At 34.0% G+C, this 19,992-nt stretch overlaps 4 protein-coding genes across 4 annotated transcripts; 2 read left to right on the top strand and 2 right to left on the bottom strand.

Moving 5' to 3' along the window:
- Positions 1-5,593: 5,593 nt before the first annotated feature.
- On the bottom strand, positions 5,594-6,420 carry LOC102622523 (mavicyanin-like). The gene has a single exon (XM_006492245.4). It carries the CDS (start codon positions 6,282-6,284, stop codon positions 5,721-5,723), a length of 564 nt encoding a protein of 187 aa, XP_006492308.1. The 5' UTR covers positions 6,285-6,420; the 3' UTR covers positions 5,594-5,720.
- Positions 6,421-8,724: 2,304 nt separating this feature from the next.
- LOC102622226 (two-component response regulator ARR22) lies at positions 8,725-9,983 on the top strand. The gene is made up of 2 exons (XM_006492244.3): positions 8,725-9,000; positions 9,471-9,983. The coding sequence occupies exons 1-2, from the start codon at positions 8,737-8,739 to the stop codon at positions 9,642-9,644; spliced, it is 438 nt and encodes a 145-aa protein (XP_006492307.1). The 5' UTR covers positions 8,725-8,736; the 3' UTR covers positions 9,645-9,983.
- Positions 9,984-10,456: 473 nt separating this feature from the next.
- LOC102621931 (putative clathrin assembly protein At1g25240) lies at positions 10,457-12,717 on the top strand. The gene has a single exon (XM_015525136.3). The coding sequence runs from the start codon at positions 10,696-10,698 to the stop codon at positions 11,896-11,898; it is 1,203 nt and encodes a 400-aa protein (XP_015380622.1). The 5' UTR covers positions 10,457-10,695; the 3' UTR covers positions 11,899-12,717.
- A 1,543-nt stretch (positions 12,718-14,260) lies between these two features.
- LOC102616365 (protein BASIC PENTACYSTEINE2-like) lies at positions 14,261-16,401 on the bottom strand. The gene is made up of 2 exons (XM_006492227.4): positions 16,223-16,401; positions 14,261-15,445 (listed from the first exon to the last, which is right to left on the bottom strand). Exon 2 carries the CDS (start codon positions 15,437-15,439, stop codon positions 14,561-14,563), a length of 879 nt encoding a protein of 292 aa, XP_006492290.1. The 5' UTR covers positions 15,440-15,445; positions 16,223-16,401; the 3' UTR covers positions 14,261-14,560.
- Between the last annotated feature and the right edge of the window lie 3,591 nt (positions 16,402-19,992).

The following is a 19,992-nucleotide window of genomic DNA, read 5'->3' as shown; positions in this document are numbered from 1 at the left end:
CATCCTCTCTTGTTATGGCCAAATTGTTTACAGCACTTACATTGCATCATATATCGCTTCTTCTCTGGAGGAACCTCATCAGCTTCCCGTCTCCTATTCATTTTTGGCCTCCCAGGAGGCCTTTTCACCAATGGAGGATAAATCTCATCACCTGGTGTAATTGGCCATGAAGATTTATCTGGAATGGGGTGGATCATTCCAGCATAAGTCCTCAAATAGCTCCCCTACTTCAATAATGGGCTAAGGAATTGTCCTAACTCTTTTCTACTATGAAAGATACATGGCATTGCATGGATGCATAGGATGCCACATAGTTGCCAGTGACCACAGTCACATACATGGTGCTGTAGATCAACTATATAAGTCCTGTGGTTGTGGTCTACTTCATATAGCCATTCACTACCTTGAGCTACAGGGTTTGGACTTCCAATCTGTAAATTATTCATCATCCTATCATAAATCCTCTTTGGAATCTCAGACTCCCAAGCCTCAGCTTTTTTCCTTCTGTTCACCAGCCTCTTCATTAGCTTCTTCCTCATCCATTCAAGCATATTCAACAGTGGGACTTTTCTTTGAACACCAAGCCATGCATTAAAAGATTCTGTCATATTATTTGTGCAGTGGTCACTCTTACAACTGTTGTCAAAAGCATGTCTAGCCCAGAATTTTGGTGGCAACCTTCTTAGTGTCTCGTAAACACCCTCATCTATATTCTTCAAATTAGTCATTGCTACATCAAAATCCCTACTGTTACATGCCCTTGCAGCTGCCTAGAAATAAGCCTTGAAGTTTGTATGCCGATGCTTTGTCTTCAAGTTTGCAAGAATGTGTCTCGCACAAAACCTCACATGAGCATTTGGGAACTCAAGGGCCAAAGCATTCTGGATTCCTTTCTGCCTGTCACATATGAAAGTTAGCTGCCTTGCATCTTCAAGAAATGTTTTTAAATGACCTAGAAACCATGTCCAAGTACTTGTGCTTTCAACACTACAAACACATACAGCAACTGGAAATATTCCAGTGTTAGCATCAAGTGCTACAGCTGACAACATTACACCTTTATATGGACCCTTCAAGTGGCAGCCATCAATCCCAATGAATAGTCTACAACCAGCTTTGAAACCATCTCTAAGTGCTGGAAATGAGAGGATAAATCTATCAAAATGAGTTTGAGACTGCTCCCCTGAGAACCGAATAACACTAACTAAGGCCAGAGCTTGTGGCATCTTATTTAGTATTATCTGAGCATAACTTCTGATCAGCCTGTAGCTTGATTCATGATCTGCACCTGCTCTTTGCAATGCCATTTTCTTTGCCCTATACACCTTGAACCTATTAACCTTACAACTATATATTCTTCTCATCTCATCGATAATGAAATCAACCTTTGTGTCTGGGTGATCTAGAAAGGTTTGTTCATACTTCACAACTATAAACTCAGCAGTACATTCAGGATTGTCCAGCTCTCGTGAACATGTGTGCACATTATGCAGTCTCTTCAATAGGTAAACACTACCAAATCTGGTCCTGCCAGCATGTAGAAACCATGGACATTTGTAGTATGCATAACCAACAGTAATTCGAGCCCTTTCAAACTTATGCCTATACACTTTAAATTTGTTTTCAACAGCATGCTGCCTGATTGCCCATGCAAGCTCTCTAAAATTTCGAAAATACATCCCTATTCTGAAAGTCACAAAATCCCAACTTGGAATGTACAAGTTCTCTCTAATAACAGCCTCCATTTTAGCCAAAACACCATCACTTTCATCATCAGAAACAAGGCCACAGTCATCATCACCACTTTTATAATCAGATAGGATATAATCTCCATCACTATCATCAGAAACAACACAAGCCATTTTAGACTCCAACACAATCTTTGTAAGTGGCTTAATGACATTAGGAGTACCGAATGGATGCTCTGGATCTTCATCACCGTCAATCAAACTGAAAACATTGTCGTCTAAGTCATATTCAGCACCCACTGCTGCTTTGGAGTTGAGTATGTTACCATGGTCAGATGAATTGTTGAAAGGATTAGAAGCAAAAATAGGTTGGGATTCAGGATTCTGAGTTTGTAGGAAGGAAACCATATCATTTTGGTCAAGAGATATAAAGGCAGCTTCAGATGCTTTGTCTGTCTCTTCGTGAGAGGATGGACAATCATTCAACAAAAGAGATAGGTTTCGAGATTGGGCAAAGTTTTGTGGGAGCTGCTGAGATGGACTTTCTGGAGTGTAACATGAAGTATTGTCACCATTATTATCACTGACTTCATCTGTATGCTCTGTGTCACTGGTTTGGGTTTGGGTCACTGCCTCGGTCTGTGTTCTAATTGTTGTTTGGTTTTGTGTAGGGGACCTGAAGTATGTGTCCATAAAATCTTCAAATAGGTCAGAGTTTGCATCAATTTTGTTCTGAATCTTGGTTATAAAAGGAAGTGGTGATTTTTGTGAATTGGATTGAGATTGAATGGAATCGGATGCAACCAAAGATTTCATGATATTGGTGGTGACAGTGATTGGAATTGTAGCTTTTAATTCAGGCAAGAGTTTTTCATTTGAAAACTCAATTGGGTTTGTCGACACATGCAGGGGTAATGTAATTGGATCATTGAGGTTTAAGGTTGCTGGATTGTTGGTGTCTGGATCTCTAGATGAGTTTGGTTTAAAAGATTCAAATAACACTCTCTTTGTTGTAGAGTCATGGTTTTGGGGTATCTTATCAAGGTATAATTGCATGTAGTAGATTAGATGATGGTTGTGCTCTTTTAGTTGCGAGATGAGGTCTGTATCAGTGTCAATCTGTGCTTTCTTACAGTCCCACGGCTGCCAAATACTCATATTAAACCTCTCATCAAACAACATCTTCCTTCCATACACTCTCACCATAACTTTGTTGATCACAGACACCCTACTGAATTTGTCTCGATCAACAATACCAAGGTTATGTGTCTTATCCTTGTAAGTTACAAACATAGTGGTATCATCATCTCCATCCATTATTCCTGTAATGACAGTACCTACTTTATAATGCAGAGATTTTTTTTCATGAAATAAATATAAATCTCAATCAACATAAAAACTTAAAACCTATAGCACACACAATTCATTAAATCATAGCATTTACCCAGACCATTAAACAAATAAACCCTTGTTAATTTCATCGATTACACACATCGGCCTAACAAACTATCAACAACCATCTCAACACTCTCCAAATAAGCTATAATCAATGACCAACAAACCAAATATCCAATAGCAACAGAATTGAGCCATAACCATCTATAATACAATCAAATCTATAATCATAACTCTATAGATTCAAATCACAAAACATAATTACTGGAATCGAAATGCAGATCAATATAGCTACCAAAAATTAAATAAAGAAGTATTCTCACTCACTTAAGCTTCTTCAAGAACGTGTGATTGGTTCAGCTCTCAAACATCTGTTTCCTTAGTGCATTTTCTGAATAACACAATGTAATAACTTTATCTCCTTAATATATATGACTGTCGTGGGTGACGATGGATGCTTTTCCCGCCATTTGCTCTTCTTTGTCTTCGATTTCCCTCCAATTTCCACTACTTGAGCATCTTGTATAAGCAAGCTCACTGCCATGATGAAGGAAGAGTGAAGTCACAGAGGTTGAAATGACAGCTCGTATTCGGATCTTCAAAGTACAAGATTTTAAAATATTTCTTCATTTGTTTCTATTTTTACCCCTCCACCGTAACAGATAACAGCTATTTTAACAGCAATGGGTGCGCGGCGCACATGGTCGAAACTTGTGGGTGCGCAGCGCAAATGGTCGAAACTTGTGGGGGCTGACGCTAAATAACCCATATTCTTTACACATTTTCATATTTTAAAAATGTTATGCAATAAACTCATTATCAATATTATTAAATTTATTGTTTCCTATATAAACAACCAAACTATCATTTATCCCATTCGATTCCAAAGATGATTCTTCATGAGTTTCATTACTGAAAATGTTTGTTCTACTATTATTATAGAAACTGGAAGAACTAATTCTACTTTTGAGAATAGAAAATATTTTGGGTGGTGGGCTATCATTATTTTTAATTAAAATATAGGTTTTTATAATTCTTAAAAGTTAAAGTTTAAATTTTATGGGAATTTATAATTTATAGTGACTATTTTAATAAATTTAATGGGGGCTTATTAGAAACTAAAATATTTTTCACTTTTATTTTTAGAATTTTTATTGGCCAATGGGGGCTTGAGCCCCCACTAGTCACATACTGCATCCGCCCCTGCCTTTTGGTACCGCCCAAGATCCTGAATCAAGATCAGCAAGATGCTGTAAAGAAGATATGGTTGAAGCTTGAACAAGATAGAGTGATTACATAAGATGATGATTTACAGAAGCAATCAAGGAAAAAAATGAATCAAAGAATTGTAAAAACAAAAAAAAAAGATGGTTACGTGGTTCAACTAATTCACATTAGCCCTATACAAGATGATAGATGAGTTGATTTTTTTTTTTTATAAGATAGATGAAGTGAATTAGTTTTATTTTCAAAATATGGTTTTTGTTTCCATTTATGGGTGGGTTCTCTCGTACAGTTTTATTCAAGTGTTGACTTAGAGATATTCCATTTCTTCACCTGTTTGAAGTTCAAAGTTACTTAAATTGAATTAATGGCATTATAGACTTCTTCCTAGAAGTAAGCAGATTGTAGTAGGGGAAGTTAGCATTGGGGAAGAGTGTTATGTTTTGAAAGTAGGAGGAAGTGTGTAGCAGTTTCATTCAGTTTAGGGTAAGTGTTTCTCAGCCAATCTAGAGAGGGAATTTTTAATTTTCCCATTTCTATACTTTTTTCTTAATTTTTTTTTCAATTAGCTTTTGGATTTAAAACATTATTATTATTTGGAGCGCTTTAAAGACCGTTGGTTTTTTCACTGAAAAACTTATAGGTGAATCAAATTTTTCTAATTAACAAAAATAAATGCTAAGTTCTACATATATCCCTCTCCGCATGTATTTTATCATTTGCTAATTTATATTACAGGTAGGGGTCTATGCCTAACCCACCACCTCATTGGTGATTTAAAATAAATAAAAAATACTAAGTTCTACATAAATTATGAGGATGTGAGTTTAAATTTTAAATAATATATAAAAAAATTAGAGCCCATTTGATTAATTATACTTATTTTAATATTTATTTATTTATTTATCCAAGAATCAAATGGATGAAATTGTATATACCAATTGAATGAGCATCCAAAACTTTCTTCTCCCTGCTAATCAATATTTTCAATCAATCAGTTTCATTCATACATAAATTCTTCTTCTTTATATTAAAATTTCCAAATTAAGTACTCTTTATGTTTGTACCCCCACATTTAATATATAAATTTCCCACTCATATATTAATCACCTTCATTCATATATAAACTTTCCACGTATTTAACAGAACATAGATACAATATAGGAAAATTCTGTATCTTTTGTTCGCGGGAAATTGTCGATTAACTTTGATTTAATTTAAAAGATTTACTGGAAGAAACAAAATGTATCTCCCGCCTTGTGCTTGGCCAACAAAAGAATTAGAAATTATTGATTTTGCTCACTTTTTATAATTAATTGATTTAAGAGTTACCACGTCGGTGCGATGAATATAAAGAAAGCTAATACAAGACCTAATTAAAGAGAAATAAAGGTAAATTAGTGTAAATTCTGCCTAGTATGCGAAACCAATGACAAAAATTGCAAGGCTGATCAAAGCAGGCCAAACCGAAAGGACTTGGAGAGAAGAAGCATTGCTCTGATATGGGTTCGGCAAAGGTGCCGGTGAAGATGCTGAGCCCGATGACGATGGCGATGAACTATAATTAGGAGCTGATAATGGACTTGCACTTGGGCGCAGAGAAGCTGGAGTAACCATGATGTCAAGTGTCTGTCCTGCTTTACAGTGTCCCGGAACACCGCACAAGAAATAGTAGTGGCCTGGCCTTTTGAGGGTGATAGAGTCAGAGCCACTGGAGAAGGTCGCTATGGGGGAGGCTCCGTTGCAAGATTGAAAATCTTGGAAGGTCACTTGCTTCACGTTATGAAACTGGTTATTGTACTCGAATACGATTGTGTCTCCAACATGGAAGTTCTTGGAAGAAGCCCATTGGTTGTAATCGATGTGGCCCAATGTAATCCATCCAGCGGCGTCACCAACTTTGTGAACAGCACCAAGAGACACGCGAACAAGTGTTGCCAGCAGCAAGAAAGCTAGTATTTTCTTTGTAAAAGCCATCCGTGATCAACCAAATGTTCAACAAGGATGGAAAAATTAGAAGATCGATATAAGAGAGCGAGAAATCAAGAGAGTAGCGAGGTGATTAGTGCCTTATGTAGAAAAATTTTGCTATTCCGAATCCTGGCTTGAAAGGGTTTCCTATCAAGTTCTGGATTTTGTTGGACTAATATCTTCTAAGAAGCTATTGGATTCGCTGATGAGACTTCATTTTTAAATATACAACCTATTTAAAAATGTGAGTTTTTTAATATTTCCTTTATTTAAGTTAATATGTACTACTTATTGCCTTATTATTTTTATAGTATTCAATAATACTATTGGCACAAAAAAATAAAAAGAAAATAGGAGTAAATGGTTTATTTAATTGATATTTGATATTGGAAATATATAATATTTATTTATTATAAGAAATAAAAGTTAAAAAATAAAAAATTACAAGAAAAATATATTATTGTTAATTTTTTATTCACACCAAAACCTATATATATTATTTTTAGTATTTAAATTTTTTATTTTAATTTCAATTTACATATTTTATTTAACTTGTAGTAAATATGAATAAAAATATTTTTAAAAATAAGGGTAATATTTTATAATTAAGGTTATTGGGTATTATGAAAACAGTAAAGGAATAAGTAGCGTATATTAATTTTAGTAAGGAAACAGTCAATCTTCCTTTTAAAATGTAAAAATATTTCGGTACAATTTCAAAATTGCCCTTATTAGGCTTATGGCAAAGCATATGGCACCATCAACATTGTAAATTTGTCTATCCGTGAAATAAAGTCAATATGAGCTGCATTCTGTATATAGAACTAAGCGTTGGTGCAGTGTATTAGTTTCGTAGTTAATATCTTGGAAAATTACTTTTTGAGTAAAATTTCTCGCATTTGCTGTTTGTTGTTTTTGTTTTGCTTCTTAGGGTTTAGACTCTATGAAGTATGAAGAGGGAACCAAGTAGAGTCCTTAAAAGGTCGAGTGGTGTGTATCTCCTCACCTTATTTTTAAGGTGGAGAATCATTGCTCTTGTTTGAAAGGAGAGTAAAATTTTTTTAACTGCACTTAGCTAGGGTTTCCCAATAAATGTATGGGCTAGGCTATTTAATATATTTGTAATAGTAGTAACGTGTACATGTCAATACTAGAAAAAAACTATAAAATATTAAATTATACCATCTTAGTTATTAAAGATTATAATGCATATAAAAATGGTATAAAAACTAAAAAGATAGAAATTATACCAATAAAGATATATAAACCGACATTAAGTTCCTGATCGAGTAGTTTTCAAGTATTTTTATTTTCTTACTTTTAAAAAAACATGTACAAAAGAATGTGTATGTTAATGTGTTTAACTAAATTTAAGTGAGAGAATATATTATTTCTATCGTAGATTAGAGAAAAAATAAAATAAAAGCAATAAAGAAGATTAGCATTGACTTCTTTTTAATTATATTGCTACAAGAAAATTTAAATTATTTTGTTTCAAGAAAATTTAACTATTTTTCTAAAAAGAATATTAAATCCCTTGAATCCTTTACGCCAGCATAAAAGTTGTACAATTTTTCGATTATACCGTTATATTGACGCAAGGGTTGTCTGACGTGTTGATTAAACATTTTATAGTCGTGTAAGAGTTGATAAACGACAGTCAAAATATATACTGGACCACAGTTTTATCTACTAATAAACTGTGAGCGGCACATGATAACGATTAATGAGTATGTCCGAATCTGCAGAATAGATTGCGCTCTTAATTGCATATCTGGATGTGATACTTTTAATAGTTCTGTCAGAACTTTCGGAAAAATATAACTTTTTTTTAATTTTTTTCCATATCTCAATAGAATTTTTAAATGATATAAAATCTAAATTTCTATATCTCATATTACATTCTTTTTTCAACGACCTTTTTTCTCAATCTTATAAGAATTGTCAGTTATTAGCTAAACAATAAGCATCGTATCTAGCTACAAATTGCAAAATCTAAATACATCCTACTTTCTTAAATGCAAGATAAGAAAGCTATCACCTTTTCTTACTTATATAAACCCTAACTAGCTGTGGATATTGGCATTGCAAAGAGTATTATTCTTAAGCAAGCAATAAGGTATTTCAAACTAGCTTCTATTTGTTGAGTTCTTATTACGTCTTGCTATTTAAATCTTCTCATTGTATATGTTCTCCATACTACGATAATTATCATTTTAGCATCAACATAGTACTTGTATTTACTTAAAAGATTAAAATTCTCCCCCCTTTAAAATAGCTATATGCACCACTTTGAATTATTTTTTCAGCTAATACATCATCATCCCATTAAATCATGACTGCTTCCAAACACAAGCTCATGCATGACTGAAACTATATTTTTTTGCATTGATAAGAAGATTACTATAATGTATTGATTTATTTAGTTTTTATCCCTGCAGAAAATTAAGTTGCAAAAATGATGATTGGAGCAGAAGGTGCATCCAGTTCAAAGAAAGCGAGGATCTCAGAAAACCCTGTGTCTAAGAACAGGCCTTACTTTGCCCTTGTGGTTGATGATGATCCAATGATTCGCAGAATCCACTCAATGATTTTGAAATCTGTTGGATTTAAAGTTGAAGTAGCTGAAAATGGAAAAGAAGCAGTTGATCTATTCCGTACTGGGGCCAAATTTCATATTGTGTTCATTGACATGGAAATGCCTGTCATGGATGGAATTGAGGTATATATATTAATTAGTACCATGATATTATTATTAATTTTTTTTATTTAATTTTTTATTGGAAATAACTTCTTTTTAAAACTTTATTCATATTGAAATAGACCAGTCATAGCCATGCTACAAAACTACTTTTTATATGATAAGGTGTTGATGACTTGCATTATATTTAAGAAAATTTGTTGATTCAAATTACTGTGCATGAACTTAATCTATCAAATTTGAACAAATGATTATTAATGACTACGTACACGTGAATTCAATATTAATTTGTTGATAGAAAAATAAGCCATTGAGGATGATAAAAATGAAATAATAAGATCCCAATCAGCTAATTAACTTTACATATCCCTTAAGAACTATGTTTCGACGGTAAGAATCGTGGTACAATAATGTGAATTTTTTTTTCCCCAAAAAGATCAAGTTAGCCATGCCTTGACCTATATATCTCCTTTGCGGTATGATTAAAACAGGCAACCAAAGCAATGCGAGCCATGAAAGTTGAAAGCAAAATTGTGGGGGTCACTTCTCGCAACTCAGAGACTGAGAGGGAGGTTTTCATGCAAGCTGGTCTTGATCTTTGCTACACAAAGCCACTCACTATGGCCAAGATCGTTCCGCTGCTGGAGGAGCTACAAAAGAACTAAACATCATCAAAGAAACGACACCATATCATCCTCGATCTCATCGGTCAATGAATTTCATGGCTTCATGATTTTCTAGACCTTATATATGAGTCAATGTATGGGTGTCTTGTTTTGCAGATGATTTCTATCTAGTGTTTGTCGTGTTTGTCCAAGTAAGAGCTAGCTGAAGTTATTTAGTCTAGCTTTACTTTGCCTAGCCAAGAATAAAGTTTTTGTGCGAAGTCTTTTTTATTTTATTTCTTTCTTTGCAGGTGTCAGGGTCTAAGTTAAGTCTGTGTTTGGTCAAGGTCTATTTTAGTTTCTGTTTGGTCACCAGTCTATGTCCGCTATGACCTTCTGATATAAAGCTATAAAGAATAAAACCTGTTTTTTATTTGTAATTTTGGTTATTAATTTAAATGCGTTTTAATATTCATTTGTCTTTTAATTTGATTGCTAGACCATAACAAGTGCTATAACATGCATGCATGCCTCCTCCAACAAAGCGGTCACGTTGAAATGTAATCTGTTTTATTTAAATCCTCCTATGATCACCGTCGCAACAAGCCAACAAAAGATAAGCCACGATTATTCTTCAAGAAATTATTTATCCGAGCGTGTTCCTTAACAATTAATCCAATATTTCTTGTATTTAAAACCGTGTACGTTGAGCATGTGCACGACAGATAATCATCAAAACAAATAATCATAAAAACAATTATAAACGGTAATCATGACTGACAAAGTCAACAATAAGAGCTATTTAAATCTGTAAATTAATAACCATGAAACAAGAATCATGAAACTGTTAATTTGTTTCTTCCCAAATTAATTATTAAACAACTAATTTAATTTATTAAATAATTAGTGGTACGTACAGCAGAATTGATCATAAATATGCTTAATTTGGACGGCAATTTTTGGCATTCATAAACCTACACGTCCAATTACTGAAAATTAGTTTCTTTACCTAAAAAAAGACCAAAACAAGACGCGAAAAAGAAGCGGAATTAAATCTAAAAAAGGGAAAATGCAATGATGGGACAAGCTGCTGGGGGCAAAACAACAGGAAATGAAGCTATGGCAAAGAGCCGCCGGTGCTCTCAAGGACCAGAACAGCATCTGGGCGGCCAGTTTTTCAAGAAAGTCTTCATACCGTAACCCTAATCTCGAAGCCGCAATCATCAAGGCCACAAGCCACGATGAGTTGCACGTCGATTACAGAAACGCTCAGAGAGTCTTTGCATGGATCCGAACGACGCCGTCTAGCTTGAAACCTCTTGTGTGGGCCTTGTCCAAGCGTATGGAGAAGACCAAAAGCTGGATTGTTGCGCTCAAAGGGTTGATTCTCATGCATGGTGTCTTCTGTTGTAAGGTCCCAGCCGTGCAAAAGATCGGACGGCTGCCATTTGATCTTTCCGGTTTCCAAGATGGACATACGAGGCCTAGCATTTCATGGGGATTCAATAACTTTATACGCGCTTACTATGCGTTTCTTGATCATAGGTCTGCCTTTTTGTATGAACAACAAAGCAGACGCAACGATGCACCGATGGTACAAGAGATTTTTAAGCTGCAAAAATGGCAATCTTTGCTGGACTTGTTGCTTCAAATCAAGCCACAATCTAAAAGCATGAGGGTGGCTCTGATTCTTGAAGCTATGGATTGTCTGATAATCGAAATATACGACGTGTATAGCAGGATTTGCAGTGGGGTCGCCAGGGTTCTTTTGGGAATTTACTCAGCGGAGAAACCTGAGGTTGTAATGGCGCTTAAGGCTCTTCAAAAGGCAACAGAACAGGGCGAAGAACTTTCTTCGTACTTCGAATTCTGCAGAGAATTTGGTGTGCTGAATATGATGGAGATACCCAAAGTCATCCAGATTCCTGAAGAAGACATTGAAGATCTCAAGCGAATCATTGATGGGTTTAATCCAGAGGGCAAAGAAGAAGATGCAGAGACGAAATATGAAGATACAGAGAGCAAAGAATTTTTTGATAATTTTGCGGACGAAGAAAAAGAAAACGCCATAGCGGTGAGTGATCAAGAACAAGAGAAATTGAAGAATAATAATAACAATAAAGCTTTGACGACAATAATAACAGACAAATGGGAAGTTTTTGATGAGGGCAATGAAGGAAATCATCATCAAAATTTTGAAACAAGAAATAATAATAATCCATTTTTGGACTCTGCAAATATACTTCCCCTTGTGCCTGTACCTGTACCTGTACCTGCGTACAAGAATGATCTTCCAGATTTAATTCTTTTCTAGTAGTTTTGATTTAACAACGAAGGTCATTTAATTGGATTATTTTGCTAATTTTTATTTTCCCGTCGAGGAGCTTCATACATACTTCAGGTCATTGTATAGATTATTTTTTTAAAAAAAAATCTATTAGAAATTATTAAGTGTTAGTATTTATCTTATTTTCTTATATCTCTTGTCTAATTCTGCTTTTTGCCCCGAATGCTGATCAATTAACTCTGATGCTGGTTTGGCTGCAATGATTGAGATGATATATGGATGCAGGTTACCACTTACCATATATGATAATTTTACACATTAAAAAAAATGATGTGTATAATTGTCTCTTTTTTTATTTTCTTGAGAAAAAAAATTCTTACGTTTGACTTTTGGAAAGAAAGATTGAAGACAATGTTATTGTACCGCACGATGTTGATTAGTCAACGTGGATATGAAAGTGGAATTGGGCTCTGAGTTTGAGCTGTACACAAGCGCATTTCACAATAATATACCTATGTATTTATGATCCAAAAATCAGCATAAAATTCAAATTAATTAATTTTCTCAAAAATAAAACAAAAAAATCAACAGAAATTATTTGACAATATTTATGATGCAACTTTGAGGGATTGTTTGAAATTTTAATAAATAAAAAAGGAAAATAAAATAAAAATAAAACCCCCGCAAAGAAGGGATGAAAATGCCAAGCCCTTGATAGGTCCTGGTCAATTTGTATGAATCCAGCCTTGCTTCCTAGCCAGTCCAATTGACACCTCTATCCTGTAACTACACTACCAATCCAAGTGTGAATGTCAATTTGGCATTACTAAAAGCCCAGACAAAATATGAAGGATAATTCCCATTCTGAAAGGAGACCACACAATAGTAGCATATCCGCAGACCCCTCAATTGAAACTTCAGTCATTGGCATCTTTCCAGCAGTAGCATCTCAAGAAATGACATCCAAGACAGTTACCTACGTTCTGCCCTCCAAGGGGAGACATACAGCAGAGCATAAATACTATAGGGCAAAGATTTAACCGATCAATAAACTCCTATTCCAACCTTCAAAGCACCTCTGGATTATTTCATCAGCAAGCATTAGAAGGACACTTGGCCAAATAGTGTCCCCATGCTGAGTCGTCCAACAAAAACATGACCTATTGATATAATAATCTCCTAGACTCCCGATATTTCAACATTCCACTGAAAATTGCCTCAAGATCATTGAATTAGAAATACTTAACGACATCAACAGCATGTTTCCCTTATCTATGGCTGAAACCAAGCCTAAAGCTCACAGGATGGATAATCATAATGCCAACGAAGAGAAATGTATAGGCCCCACCAAAGATTCATATACATTCAGAAAAGACATAACAAGTATAAGTGAAAAAAATATGTTAATATTAGACTACCTCCCAAATTTCAGAACTGACATGGAAAAAAAAAATTAATGTTAGACTAGCAAAAATCTCAGAACTGAGTAGACTAACCTGAAATTAGTGAAGGGAAAAAATACATCTATCAATGCCTGAGCAAGTAGTTAAAATAATCCCCAATTACCTAGCAACTAATTTATCCATCAAAAGATTCATTAGACCAAAACTCACCACTTGATCTTGCTCCCAATGTCACAAATGAAATTTGCTGCACTGGAGACTTTGAAGTTACAGGTGACACTTCATACATTTCCAAAAAAAGTAAGCAGCACGAATGTTCAACTTTTGGTTGGTTGATTTACTTTTTAAGGTTTCAGCATAATATAAGGCCAAAGATAGTTTCCACTTTCCATATCACATTAGCATCTGCTTCAACCTACTAAACAATGATAGAGATGGGGCATTGAGGTCCAAGGGATATAGAAACTGCCAGTATTGATACTTCATCAAAAGATGGCTCATACAGCAAGGACTAGGGACTAACAAATAATTATTACATCAGATGCCCTGAGATTATATAAAATTGAAGAACATTCTATAGACTGCAAAATAGTTAAATCATGTCAGGACTCTTCCTATCTCTGCCAAATGCCCAACCATGTTTTATGATTAGATCTAAGGGCTCATAATTGTCTATAGATGATTATTGTTACCTGTACTCCAAGCATGGTTAAATGCAAAATTGTTCTGCAGTAGAACTCCACTAAGAAAGTTTGATGCTAATTAAAACATTGCATTCTAAAAAGTTTTCGAAACTTCTTACTTAAAAAGAACTCATCATAATAAGGTAAGGAGACCAAATCTGTGCACTTAATAACCACAGTAAAATGCCACGTGAAATTGAATTATGCATTACTTAAATACGTCAGATACTATTACCAGAAAAGAATCAAACTATGTAATCTCACAGCTCAGTAAAAGAACAGATGGCATAAGAAAATTGCCCCTTGAAAAGATTAAATGAAAGGTGAATTGATGTTATCCAAAATCCATGAAATAAAAACTCATCCACATTCTAATTCTTGGTGACTAGAAATTACTTGTTACCCTTATAACAAAAGCATAAAGAAATCTAAACAACAATTTCCAAGATCCCATATGTCTGAATTTAAAAGAACATGTACCACGACTGCAAATTCCTGTACCAGTAGTACCAGCCAAGTCCCCGCAAAAGGCCACAGAAATATATACAGGTGACACAGACCAAATGCCAAAGGGGTTCCACTACTGGTACAGGCAATGTAAATCTACCTGATTGTCACAAACTTGTTGGTACCATGTCTAGCCCAGTGGGTCCTCAAATCAATTGGGTTGGCAAAATTATACCCTTCAGCTGCAAGTTTCTCCAAGACCTTCTTAAATGCCCCCTGACTCATCTTACGTCCAGCTATCCTTGCACCACGCCTTTTTGTGCTCATTGGCAAAGGGTACATTGACACATTTGTCGTACAACAAGCAGATTGCCAACCGCCACATCCCCATCGGTAACATTGCTGAGGAGCTCCAGTACATGAGCAGACAGGAATAGGAATTCCCGAGATGTCCATATCAATCCCATTTATAACGACATCCATACTCTTCTTAGCCGGTTTCACACGCTGCACAGCAGTGCCATTATTATCCTTGGGCTTCTTAGGCTTCTTAGCTTTCGGTGTTTTTGAGGCACCCCCACCTTGCCTTTTCTTTAGTGGAGCACCTTCAGTTTTGACAACTGGTTCTTCGACTTTAGGCACGATTCTGTCGGGTGCCACTCTATCAGGGGCCAATCTGTCATCCCTTGACATATTGGGTGGTGGCTGTAGCATTTGCAAGGAGTGAGCTCCAGAAGTTTCTGGAAGAACCCCAAAAGTAGGATTCGAAGGTAGCATGTTCAAAAACTTATCCCTCTGACTGATCCAACTATCCCTCATGTAGTTCATGGGAATAGATGCCTCGGAAACCACACAATCCCGAGGATGAAAGGCACCATTGGCACCAATCATAATATTAGGGTCCCGACCAGGTAGAAAAGGCTTGGTGTCTCGGTCTACCATAGGCATTGTCGACATGAGCTGCAGACCGAGATGCCCTTTAAAGGACGGTTCATAGTAACCCCAATTGCGCATGTTCAACGCATCATCATCCATGAAAAGCTACAAATTTACAGCAACAATATGGTGCAAGAAATTAGATTTTCTCACAATCTTAACAGATCTAGCATTGAAGATGTCAGCCTCATATTAATAAAATGCAAAAGAAAACAGAGGCTTGAAAGCCAAGACATCAAATAAAGTTCTAAAATGTGAAGTGAAATCCAAGAAGAAAATATTTATCAAACTCGGATCCAACATAACATTAGCATTTAAAAAAACCATAGCTACAAAAATCAGCCAAAGGAAACAGTTTTCACCCACATGAAAGTTGCATTTCCTTAAGAAAGCCAAAATGGAGATCCAAAAATGTCAATATAGTTTCCATTTTCTTGGATCCACAACAAAATGGAAACTTCAATGATCCCAAATGAACAAAAATGGCAAACAAATAGACTCCGGTTAGAAAAACGGTATCTTTCAGATTCAAACCACTTCCTATTTTCCCACATTTTCCCCGTAACCAAACAGAACCCCAATGAAAACCCATCGGCAGATCTGCAATATATAGCCTCCAAAATTGAAAAGTTTCTACAAATTAGACATTTTTCCCCCGAATCTGAGACTCAAAATCATAGATCTTAGCATGTTCATGTCAGAAAATAGCATTCCAAATATGTAAGCATGTAAATAAGAACACAAACAAATAAAAGAAAAAAATAGGTATAAAAATGGAAGTTTTAACAGTACAAAAGGACCCATATATTCAAATTATAGAAAGAGGGCGGATGAGAGAGAAAGAGAGGAGGATAAAGAAAGAGAGAGAGAGAAAAAACTTACTTGGGGTGTTGTAAACGGCTCTTTAGGGTTTTGCCCTTCTGAAGAGAGAGGAGAGAGAAACCTTTGAGATTGGGAGAGAGAAGAGAGAGGAGAGAGAAACAAACCTAAGAAAGAGAAAGACAGAGGAGAGAGAGTGAGAAAGAAAGAGAATGAGAGAGACCTAAAAATATGTATCTGTCAAGCCTTGGTATACCTCTTTATATATTTTTTTCATTTTTTATTTTTCATTTTTATTATTTTATCAACTTGTTAAAAAAAAAATTAAGAAAATCCAAGAGAGTTTATCTATTATCTATTTATCTGAAAAGCAATGTTGTATTGTGTTGTAGGGCACAGATGCCATATCCTATTTGCCAAACAGCAACAAAGACAAAAGGGGGCTAATTCTTATCCTTTTTCCCTAGCAAATTTGAGGTGCCCACTTAATTCTTTTTTCTTTGTTTTTTAACATCATTGACAAATTTGGGGATTTTTATCTTTTCATGACATGGACATCCATGGTATTCCAATCAATTAGTCAAATAAGACCATTGTTTTATGTATATTTTTTCTTGCTTGACTGAAGTTGGATTAAGATTGGAGAGTTGTTAGCTGTTACGGTGAAATTTTGGATCAATAAATATTAAATGTTCAAAAGCAATCGAAAAAATGTTGTTTAGTTTTCGGATTTTGTCATTTACTTTTTGGTAAGATATATAATATTCTTCAAATAGAAAGTTAATTTATTGGTATATTGTTTTTGAGCAATAAATAATTTCAAAAGGGTGGAAACCCAAATTGGGCAATCGATTGAGCTGAATTTTCATGATATGAATGATAAAAATTTACCTTGGAGGATTGGAATTCAAAGGCCTTAAATGATATACTATATATAGGTGCTTTAATATTTTCAAGTAAAAGAGTAAATACAAATTTAAATTTATTTGTATAAGATAAATTATGTATTAATTCTATCGGTCAAAAAGAATTTATTTACTACCAGCAAAATTTTCTACAATAACTAAAAAAAAAAAAGAGCTTCTAACAATTGAAAAAAAAAATCTATTTTGTTTTTTATAAGAAAAAATATTTTGAGAAATTCAAATTAAATAAATTTTACATCAATTTAATCAAATAAACTACAATAAATATGTTGAAAAGCATTGAAAGTCATATATAATATTGGGTTGGGCTTGAATTAGTAAACTTATAGACAAGACATATTTTACCACTGAGATTGTAAATGGATTTTGAGTTCCTCATAGGCTTTGTGGTTAAAATAGTGGGCATTGGTGTCAATGCATCATGCCTTTCCACCATGGGCTTTCCGAGTTTGTTAAAATTCCTCTACATTGGGAAACTTTTGAAGTGTTGTGGAAAAGAAAGCAAAAAAGCAAGCATTTCTTATCGGACTCTTCATAAAGTCAAACACAAGCAAAGAATATAATGCAATTGATTGAGATTTTGTGGATAAGTTATTCGAGATTTAAAGGTCACTAAAGATTGTTGATTAGTTGTAATGAAAAGGTTGTCTTATTTCCAAGCCTTATAAAAAATTGACTCCTTTTAAATGATTAAATCCATTCTACAACTTTTAAAGGTCTAAAACAAAGACACACAATTCTTTTGTACTAGTTTATTTATTTATTTTTTGCAAGAAAAAGCTCACAACAATATAATTTTAGAATATTTATCTAATAAATTTATATCACGTATGATTAGTTTTCTGATTGTAATGACTATCATATATGAGTATTTTATTGTGGTGAATATACACTTAACAAAAATTTATTATGAGTCCACCTCTAACAAGGATTTTCTACTTCATATGTGGTTAGGACTAAATTAAAAGAAATATAATATAAATTTTAATACATTACAAGACAAAACCCATTACATTAACATACTTTTTTTTTCCTTACCTTCCAGTTTATCACTTACTTTAACAAAATAAGAAATCCCTTATTAGATAATTTCTCTACGAATAACATGTCAAATATGTTTATGATCCTATTCTTTTAAAATCAAAAGTATTAGAATGAGATTTTTTTTTCCTTTTCCTGCTTTTATCTGAAAGTTGTTTCTACTTTCACTATAAAAATTACCAAAATTTATTCTCTAAAAACAATCTATTTCATACTCATATCTTCTCTTTCATCAATTAATTACGTCTTTTCTACCTTACAAACTTCTTATAAAAATCCCTCACTTTATTTTAACCCTACTAACAATTATATTTGGTGGGGTGGTGTGGGGGCAAGATGCCTTTTACATCCAATTCTTCAACGCAGATGCATATTAACTCTAAAGAAATTATATTTAAACGCAAAAGATGTCTTAATAAACCTCATTTCTTCAATGTCCTGCAAAATTAAGTAGTCTTGTTCAAGAGATTTTCAATAACAAAGCAGTATTTAAACTTGTATCAAACTACTTTTTTTTCAAAGAAGCACCTATGTAAAAGAGAAGGATGAGGTTGAAGAATAAATGGAAAATAACTCTAGATGTTTATAATTTTTTGGAGTTCTTGTTCTTGTTTAAATTTGGGGAAGTCATGTAGAAAGTGAAAGTGTCAACAGCTTTCTAGAGGGAGAAAATATATATTCTGAAATTTTGTTGTAAAAATAAACGAGCAGAGTTATTTTTGAAATTAAAATGAGTGTTATTAGAGATGTACTTTTCGAAACAACGAAATAGGGTATCTTAAGAAAGCCGGGGCTTATGAGGAACTTTTTGGGGTGATAATAGTAAACCAAATAGCCGTTATTAGAGATGTTGTACTTTTCAAAATAATCAAATGGGGTATCTCAAAAAGCCAGGTTTTATGAGATATTTTTCGGGGCGGGCAATAGCAAAATAAATTAGGTGTAATTATAGATATTGTATATTTCAAGACAACCAAATGGGGTATCTTAAGAAGCGAGGTTTTATGAGGAACTTTTGGGGTGGCAACGACAAAATGACATAGGTGTTATTAGAGATGTTGTACTTTTAAAAATAACCAAACGAGTATCTTATGAAGCGGGGTTTTATGAAGAATTTTTAGGGGTGGCAATAGTACCAATCAATCTATTTGAACTCTCGATTTATCTCAATGGCCCCAACTTTTTAATTTATTATATCTATCTTCAAAAATATCCTTACGAACAAAATAAAAATAAACATGTCTTTTTATTTATTTTTTTTCCTTTTCTCTCTCATTTTTTTGAGGCATCAACATCATCACCAAATTAATCATTGTATTAAACAACATTTTATTTTTAATTGCTTTTTAATTTTTATTATTTTAAAACATTGTGATGTCTATCATTATACGCGTGCACATTCCCCACGTTGTAACCCATATATAAGGATTTGCCTATGATCGTGAAAACTGAAATCCTTTGCATCCTGTGTGATTCTTGCAACTGCATACATATATGCACGTAATGCCCGGCTCTTATGATAATTTGGTAGCTCCTTGCTTGACTGATTATGAGTCCCTTTCCCTACTTTTGTCGCAATGGGTTAAAATTCTTTTAATTTTTGGCCTAATTTAATATTAAGATGACATTGACGACATTACTGAATGAAATACCTTTTAATTCATTGTCGAGTATTGATAAAAAAGAAAAAAAAACCATCACCGAGTTAGTTAAGACGTTTGCTAATTTTATTTTATTTTTCTTTACTTTTAATTAAAAAATGGGGCTTGTGAAATTATTCCAGAAATTCAAATATCACTACTCCTGTCAAATAATGAAACAGTCTAAACTAAGAGAAATATTATAGTACATTAGAGGTTTCATGTC

The sequence above is a fragment of the Citrus sinensis genome, chromosome 2, assembly GCF_022201045.2.
Source record: "Citrus sinensis cultivar Valencia sweet orange chromosome 2, DVS_A1.0, whole genome shotgun sequence".
Lineage (NCBI taxonomy): Eukaryota > Viridiplantae > Streptophyta > Magnoliopsida > Sapindales > Rutaceae > Citrus > Citrus sinensis.
The sequence above is the reverse complement of the archived record's forward strand: the minus strand, read 5'-3'. Positions and strand labels throughout refer to the sequence as shown.

Excerpts from the sequence above, each read along its gene's own strand:
- LOC102621931 (XM_015525136.3), top strand. The coding sequence starts at position 10,696 with ATGAAGCTATGGCAAAGAGCCGCCGGTGCTCTCAAGGACCAGAACAGC.
- LOC102622523 (XM_006492245.4), bottom strand. The coding sequence starts at position 6,284 with ATGGCTTTTACAAAGAAAATACTAGCTTTCTTGCTGCTGGCAACACTT.
- LOC102616365 (XM_006492227.4), bottom strand. The coding sequence starts at position 15,439 with ATGGATGATGATGCGTTGAACATGCGCAATTGGGGTTACTATGAACCG.
- LOC102622226 (XM_006492244.3), top strand. The coding sequence starts at position 8,737 with ATGATGATTGGAGCAGAAGGTGCATCCAGTTCAAAGAAAGCGAGGATC. Across the intron at positions 9,001-9,470 it reads CTGTCATGGATGGAATTGAG|GCAACCAAAGCAATGCGAGC; the intron begins GTATATATATTA and ends TGATTAAAACAG.